General features: G+C 62.7%; 1 protein-coding gene across 1 annotated transcript; it reads left to right on the top strand.

Moving 5' to 3' along the window:
* The first annotated feature begins 522 nt into the window (after positions 1–522).
* On the top strand, positions 523–3,572 carry OBP2B (odorant binding protein 2B). The gene is made up of 6 exons (XM_047769299.1): positions 523–612; positions 1,108–1,256; positions 1,470–1,540; positions 1,969–2,079; positions 2,690–2,791; positions 3,430–3,572. Exons 1-6 carry the CDS (start codon positions 523–525, stop codon positions 3,570–3,572), a joined length of 666 nt encoding a protein of 221 aa, XP_047625255.1.
* The last annotated feature ends 4,682 nt before the right edge of the window (positions 3,573–8,254 follow it).

Raw genomic sequence — 8,254 nt, forward strand, 5'->3', positions numbered from 1 at the left:
GACATGGGCTCCAGGGACCCTGGGGACTTGGCCAGTCCCACATCTGTGACCCTGCAGTTCTAAAGCTCGGTCCCTTTTGCCTCAGCAGGTGAGCCTGCCGGTCCCCAGAGAACTGGCAGAAGCCCCCAGCCCTGGGCTCTGGGAGGGTGGGGGCGGGGGCGGGGCGAGCAGTCTTGGCCTTGGCTCTGGGGCTCAGAGGGCAGGCTCCCAACGCCCCCAGGCTGATGCCGCCTCCTCCAGGTGGCTTACCTATGAGCAAGCATCCTGGGGTGGCAAACATGGCCCGGCATTACGTCCTTTATTCCGGGTGGCCTTTGATTGTCACTCATCAGATTTCACACGAACCACATCCCCCTCCCCCTCCAGGCGGAACTGGCTGAGATGCCGGGGGTGGGGTGCGATCTGTGCCAGGTGCTCAGGGGCCAGGAGCCCAGGTGGGTATAAACAGCAGCCCGGGAGTTGCAGGCACAGCCACATCGAGACCCCAGGTGACCCGCCGGCAGCTGTGAGCTGAGCCCCGAGATGAAGCTCCTGTTTCTGACCATCGCGCTCGGCCTGGTCCCCGCCCTGCGGGCCCAGGGCCCCCTTTTCTTCCCCGTGGAGACCCCAGATGTGAGCCTGGGAGGGCGGGAAGGGCAGGTGGGGTAGGTGGTGACAGTCTGGAGGGGGCGGGGCCAGGGTGCTGTCTTAGGGCTGTGCTCTAAGGTGGGTTCGACCCTGCGCTCCCCCAGGAAGGGGTCCGAGGCAGCCGAGGGCTGTGCTCTGCCCTCAGTCAGGGCCCTCTTCGGGCTGGAGGGGGCGCAGGGCCTGGTGACCTGACTCCCTGGGCCCCAAGGCACCGCTGGGCCCTCTCGAGAGAAGACTCGTCCGGTGCTGGGCTTGGTCCGTGCAGGGGACAGACTCCTGGGGTCACAGGCACCCCTGCCTCCGGGGCTGGGAGCCCTGAATGCTGGGTTTGGTTTGACCAAGCTTGAGGGTGTGCGGGTGTGGGGATCCCAGCCTGCCTTTTAGGGGCTGCAGCCTGTGTGCAGGGGGAGGTGGCGGTGGGTGAGGAGGAAAGTCAGCCCCCCCCCCCACCCCGCGCCCCCCGCCGTGGTGGGCTCACAGCCCTGCCCTGCTCAGATCACAGGGACGTTGTATGTGAAAGCCATTGTGACAGACAAGGACCTGCCTAAGGAGTGGAGGCCCAGGAAGGTGTCCCCCATGACAGTGACTGCCCTGGACGGTGGGGACCTGGAGATCACGTTCACCTTCATGTGGGTATCACCTCCCTGGGCCCCAGGGGGTCACCTGGGAGCAGCCCCTCCTGACGCACCCTCATATCGCAGCTCGGGGTGTTGTTAAAATGCACATGCCCTTGGCCATGACAGGAAAAGTCCCGGGCTGTGGGAGTGACGATGCAATTCGGGGGACCCAGGTGGGCACAGGTGTGTTGCTGAGAGTGGCTCCCCTGCTCCCCCCATGTCCAGGAAGAAAGGTCAGTGCCATGAGAAGGGGACTGTGATACAGCCAACGGAGGAGCCTGGCAAATACAGTGCCTGTGAGTCCCGGCCCAGCCGTGCCAGAGCCCAGGCCTCCCCCTGCCTAGGGCGGCCGTGAAGCCTGGGGTCCCACCCTGTCCCCTCTCAGAGATGCTCAGCTCCCCGCTCCACAGACACCAGAAGGGACAGGTTTGTCCACAGCAGGATGAGGGGCCCAACCCTCCCTCTGGGGGGGTCCTGGCTGGTGCCAGCCCCAGCCTCCAAGCATCCAGCCTCTCTTGACTCCATAGCTCCTCCCCGGGGTCAAGGTCATGGTTGGGCAGCAGCAGGTCCTGGACACAGGTCGGTGGGGCCCCTGGAAGATGGGGAGCTCTGTTCAGCTCGGGGGTGGGGGGAAGCTGGACGCTCCAGAATGTTCCTTAATGTGTCTCGTGTATCTTCTCTAGGGATTGAGATGGTCAAGATTCATTTTTCTGTCTGTCTGCAGATGGGGGCAAGCGTCACGTGTACATCCTGGAGCTGCCAGTGAAGGACCACTACGTCTTTTACTGCGAGGGCCACGTCCTCGGGAAACAGCTCCACGTGGGAAAGCTCATGGGTAAAGGGGCGACCATCCTGCACCCTCGGAGACCCCACCTTCTGACCCAGCCCCGCAGTCACTGCTTCCAGAAGCCCGTGGAGCCCGCGTCAGCCACACCCTGGTTCCAGAATGGGAACCGCGTGGTGGCCCTGGTGTGCCCGGCAGTGTACAGCCTGGGGAGGGGCAGCCACACCTCCCCCCGTGACCTGACCGCTCTCGGGGGGGATTCTGGCCACTGCAGCAGCAAAGTCCTGCTTCCTGAGGTCAGCGTGGGGGAGGGAGGGGTTGCTGATGGAGGCCTTGTCCAGGCAAGGTCCCTCTCGGGAAGGGTGAAGTCCAAGAATTCGCTGGTCAGAGGGCAGCACAGGGCCTCAGGGCCAGGACTTCCTTCCAGCTCAGGGCTGTGACCCTGCAGGTAGCTTTGGGAGCCAGCCCGGGTCCCCAGGAGCCCTCAGTGACTCATGTCCCCATGGCTACCCCCTTCTCGGGGGCCTGTCACCTGGGTGGGAGCCTGTCTCCTCTGGACCTGTCACTCCACTCCCCCTGCCCTTGGCCGCTCTCCACGTGCTGGAGCCCCCCCCCCTCCCCGGCCCTGGCCCCTGAGACTCACCTGGGGCCTCACCTGCAGGTAGGAATCCCGAGGTGAACCCGGAGGCCCTGGAAGCTTTTGAGAGATTTGTGCAGCGCAGGGGGTTGTCGGAGGATGACATCTCCATACCTGCGCAGACGGGTGAGGGCCGGCCCTCTGTGTCCCCAGGTCCAGTCCGCGTCCCTCCCTGTGTCCACCCCTCCTTCACGTCACCCCCTAGGCCCTCCTGTCCCTCCCCAGACCCCCCATGGGGAGATGTCAGCGCTGTGTTGGGTCACAGGGCCACCAGGGTCCCTGCCCCCGGTCACAGGGGTGTGTCCGAGCTGCGGGCAGTGAGGGGTCTGGCCTGGTCCGGGGCACCTGCTCATCCCTGGGTTTGTTTCGGTCTCTACAGAAGGCTGCCGTCCGGAGAACAATTAGGGTGAGTGGCCCTGGAAGCCAACAATGTCCTGGGTTCAGTGGGACATCAGGAGCCACAGAAGGCCCCCAAGCTGCAGGCAGGAGGGGACCCCCCCAACCCCGTGGGCCAGGAGAGCCTTCTCTGCTCTGGGACAGGCCCCTCCCTTCAGTGTCTGTCCCACACTGAGGCTTCCCTCTGTTCTCTAAATGTCCCCTGGGGTCACCATTGTGCCATCGGGCCATGGAGCCTGGGTCTGACCCACCCACCCAGGGAACCGGTGGAAGGTGGATTCTGCCCCTCCAGCTGCGGCCCTGAGACCCCGCATCTGCCCCTCCCCCTGCCCCCTCCTGGTCCCGCTGACCCTCCCTTTCCTTTCCAGGGCGGGGCACCAAGGCTCCACGCAGCCCCAGGTTGGCACCACCAGGACCCACCATCCTGCAGGACATGGAAGGAGCCCCAGCCCCTGGGGCCTGGTCGCCCCCTCTTGTCCCCCCCAGCGCCCCCCCTCCTGGTTCCACATAAAGAGCTTCAGCATCCCCGGTGACTCTGCCTGTCTGTGGGGTCCCGCAGGTGGGCTGGGACAGGGACCGGGTGTAGAAGCTGGGATGGGACGGCGGGAGGAGCCTCTGAAGTCCTGAGTGTCCGTGGTGTCTCAGACCAAGGGGCGTGAGAGTGGAGGAGGGGTGGGTGCCACAGCCCTACCCTGTGTCCCCGGGGGTTTCTGCAGGTCTGAGGCATGGAATTGGGGGAAGGCAGTGTGAGGATGGCAAGGTCAGCTCCAGCCTACAGGACCTGCAGGGGATTGGTCACAGAGTAGTTGTCAGGAGTTGGGACACAGGGGACCTGCCACGTGGGGAGCCATTGGTGTTGCGCATGCGCGCTTCGGGGCATGGTCAAGTGCACGTGGTCTCTGCTCTCTGGTGCGCGCCTGGCTTGAACCCAAGGCCGGGCAGCCTCATGTGAGGAAGACTAGTGTGACCCTGAACTCGCCGCGTCCTTGTGGAGCTGAGCTGATGCATGGCCACTTCCAACCCGCCTTGAGGCCGGCCGAGGCAGGGTCTCCCTGGGCCCAGGAGGTGGGCGGAGTCCAGAGGGGCAGAGAGGGTTCCCGCCTCCCCCGCCAGCCTCAGCCTCCCCTGAGGTTTGCTCTCGTGGGAACTGGAGCCCCTCAGATCCTGGAAGACCCCTGCCCGCCCCCTCCCACATGGGACCCATTCCTCTGGGCACCTCCACAGTGCACATGCGGACCCTAGCAACGTGTCCTTGCCCGGGGCATAGGGAAGGGGACAGGCCAGGGGTCCCCAGGGTGTCCAGGGGGCTGCCCCCAGAGCTACCTGGGGAAGACGGGGTCTGGGGTTCTATATCCACCCCTCTGGACCCCAGAAGCTAGGATGAGCCCCACGCCCACCCCCCGTGTGGAGGGGCTACGGGAGAGAAGGCCTCAGCTCACTCCTCTGTAAACTGGGGGCCTAGACAGGGGGACCCCAGGATCCCACAGGCTTGCAGAGGGTCCGCTGGCCTTGGTTCTCCATCCATGACCCGCTCTGCTCTCAGTCCTTGGAAAATGCTTTCTGCCCCCCAAGGTTCTTCTGAGGAGGGGGCAGCCTGGGGACTTGGGGGACTGGGGACCTGGGGCTGCAGATGGTGGCAGAAACTGGAGCACTCGTCGGGGACAAGGGGCAAGACCATCGTTGTTGGTACCTAGGAGACCCTTCCAGGACCCCCTCCTTTCTCCAGAGCACCTGCTCTCCTCTCTCCCATGGGTTTGCTTTCCTGCTCATGTCCATCTGCCTCTCCAGGCTTCCAGTCCTGGGTGAGTGCCCAGGGCCCAGCAGCTGAATGACAGTAATGGGTCTCAGAGCCCCCTCCTGCCTCTGAGCAGCTCACACTGTGGGCCTGGAGGCTAAGAATAAAAGGTTCATGTCTGAAGAGAGGCAGGGGGATGCCCAGAACGACCCCCGGGTCCCTTCCTTGAGCAGAGAGGGGACAGCCTGCCCCTAGTGGTCATCCTCGGCACTGCAGCCCCAGGCAGGAAAACCAGGAAACGAAGTGTCTTGTTTGGGGTTCTCAGAGTCGTGTTTCCACCAGGGCCCAGGGGGCAGAGGAGCAGGACCTGCCAGCTCCTGGGGGTGAGAGGGACCTCAGAGCCTCTCTTGCTCCCCTCTTTCCTCCCACTGTTCTGGTGTCCAGTTCACTCACGAGGCCTCCTCACCCCAACCAGGGCAATGACTCCACCCACTTCCAAATGAGGACCCCCAGGCATCAACAAGGAGGGTCTGGTTCCTTCTCCGGGACAAGTGGTCCAGTCTCTGCCACCATCTGCACCCCCCCATCCCCAGTCCCCAAGTCCCCAGGCTGCCCCCTCCTCAGAAGGACTTCAGGGGGCAGAAAGCCTTTTCCAAGGACTGAGAGCAGAGCGGGTCATGGATGGAGAACCAAGGCCAACAGACCCTCTGCAAGCCTGTGGGATCCTGGGGTCCCCCTGTCTAGGCCCCCACTTAATTCCTTTTTTTTTTTTTAGGGCCGCACCTGTGGCATATGGAGGTTCCCAGGCTAGGGGTCTAATCGGAGCTGCAGCTGCCGGCCTGCACTACAGCCATGGCAACACAGGATCCAAGCCACGTCTGCGACCTACACCACAGCTCATGGCAATGCTGGATCTTTAACCCACTGAGCGAGGCCAGAGATTGAACCCGCAACCTCATGGTTCCTAGTCGGATTCGTTTCTGCTGCACCAAGATGGGAACTCCGACCCCCACTTTGCAGAGGAGTGAGCGGAGGCCTCCTCTCCTGTAGCCCCTCCAACTAGGGGGTCTCATTGCCCTAACCCAGTGCTTGCAAGGACCAATGCTGACCAACTCAATGTCTGTGGCTGGGAGTCTCTGCCTCAAAGTGGCCCAGGAGGCTGGGCTGTGGTCTCAACGGATGCTCATCTCTAAGGTCTTTTATTTGGATTATTGGTGGGGTTCGGTTTGGATGGGCGCTCAGGTCTTTCCTATATGTGGGTTGGGACCCGATGTCAGTTCTTTGCGCGGGAGCTCATAATATCTGCTCTTGCTTCTCTAGAACATTCGATCAGAGGCAGAGATGGACAGACAGAGACAGGAGAGAATGAACACAGGCGGGAGGGCAGCAGACAGACGTCACAGGATTTTCCTAAGCCAGTCTCGGAAAGGAGAGCGCATCCCTTTTGCCCAATTCTAGTCATCAGGAGCCAGTCCCAAAGTCTGTCCACCCCCCGGGGAGGGGTTGCACAGGGATGTGTGACCGGGAGGCAGGACCCCTGGAGCCACTGTGGGGCTGCCCACCCCCAGGCCAGGTGAGACAGGACAGGAGGGGACCTGGAAGGGGGCGGGGGGTTGGGGGAGGCAATGTCTGCATTTCAGTTCATCTCAGCCCCCCCCCCCCCCAGGGGAGGGGACCTCCCTGTCCCAAGACCCAGGGCAGGCCCGGGCGTGTCTGCGGTGTCCTCTGGGCTACGCTCAGCTCTGCCGTGACCCTCCTTTTGCTAGCTCTGTGCACGAGCTGCATGTGACCCCAGCCCCGGGGTTTTACAGGCTCTGTGGTGTTTACAGGTCTCTGCACCTGGCGACCCCCAGGAAGTAGATGCTAGAGCAGCCCCCACTGTGCAGATGGGGACACTGGGGAGGCCTGGAGTGGCCCAGCTTGTCCAGGGTCACATCCTGGTGAGAGGAGGGGCTGGGTCTGAACCTGGCTGTGTCCCCAGAGCTGGGGTCCTGGCGGCACCCAGGCCTCCCCGCCTGGGGAGGACACAGCATGGGGTGGGGGGCAGCACTCGGAGTCCAGGGGGGATCTTGGGGGGCTCCCGTTTGAGCAGAGGCCCTGGAAAGGGAAGCCCAGGAGGTGACCTCACTTCCCTGATAAGAGAGCCCAATAGAACTGGCAGCTGGGTAACCAGGCACCACGTTCTAGAGAAGCCCCTGCCCCGCTCCTTGGCCAGAGACCCCGAATGAGCAACACATCCTCCAGCTGGGTCCTGATGTCCCAAGGCTGTGGCCACAGACACCTCTGGTCATTTGCCCGGTGGTGCCCAAAGGTAACACAGGGGACCAGGGAAACTAGGGCCAGCCAGGCCCCTCTGGGATCCCACCCGCACCCCCGGGAAGCCCTTTGTCCCCTCCCCCAGGTGTGGAAGGGAGGGTTGGTGTTGGGTGGGCCTGCCTTGAGCAGGAGCAGGCTGGTGAGGGGTCAGTGCCTGGCAGGCCGGTCAGGTTAACCCCCAGGCGAAGGTGGCTGGATGGGGCACAGAGGGCTGGGGCAGTGCCCATCTGCCCGAGGTTTATAGCAGGTGCTAGAGGTGGGCCTCACTGCAGCCTGGGCAGAGGTCTGTGCACACAGGTCTGTGCCTGATCTGGGAGCGGAAGGCCCAGTGGGCAGAAAAGCATCGGCATCGGGCTGGCTTCCCGTCACTGTCTTTTCAGAGCTCCAGGCTGCAGATCAGGGAGGAGCTGGTTGGCAGGAACACCTTCCCACCTCCCTGAATGAGGGGCACCCACCGTCCACGAGGGGGGCACAGGCTGGGAGCGAGCACCGGCATGCAGGATCTCCAGGGTGAGGCCCCAGGTGACCAGGGACAGCCACCTGCACCTGCTCCTGCAGGAGACCCGGGGCAGCTCGCGGCCCAGCAGCCCTGCAGGGAGAACCGGCTGGAGCTGCCCTCAGGGCTGGCCCCGCAGCCAGCTTTCCACCTGCTGCCCCCCCAGGATGTTCCTCCCCTTCCCACGTCATGGGCTCTGTTTTTCTTTACATTTATTTTTTCATTTTACATTTTATATGGTGCCTTATATTTTAGGCTCTAAATTTAAAAACAATGAAATTTCATCAGCATCATTTTAGTTTAGTTTATTTTTGTCTTTTTAGGGCCGTACCTGCAGCATATGGAAGTTCCCAGGCTAGGGGCCGAATCGGAGCTGTAGCTGCCAGCCTACACCACAGCTACCGCCACACCGGATCCAAGCCTCATCTGCAACCTACACCACAGCTCACAGCAATGCTGGCTCCTTAACCCACTGAGCGAGGCCCCCATGTTATAGTCACATTTGTTTCCGCTGAGCCACGATGGCAACTCCTCATCAGCGTCATTTTAAATTAAACAATTGATGAGCGCATAGTACATTCACGATGCCTCGCAGCCTTCCCCGTGTCCCGTGTCCCATGTCCCGTGCAGACTATGTCACTCTCCA

Source organism: Phacochoerus africanus, chromosome 2 (genome assembly GCF_016906955.1).
Source record: "Phacochoerus africanus isolate WHEZ1 chromosome 2, ROS_Pafr_v1, whole genome shotgun sequence".
Classification (NCBI taxonomy): Eukaryota; Metazoa; Chordata; class Mammalia; order Artiodactyla; family Suidae; genus Phacochoerus; species Phacochoerus africanus.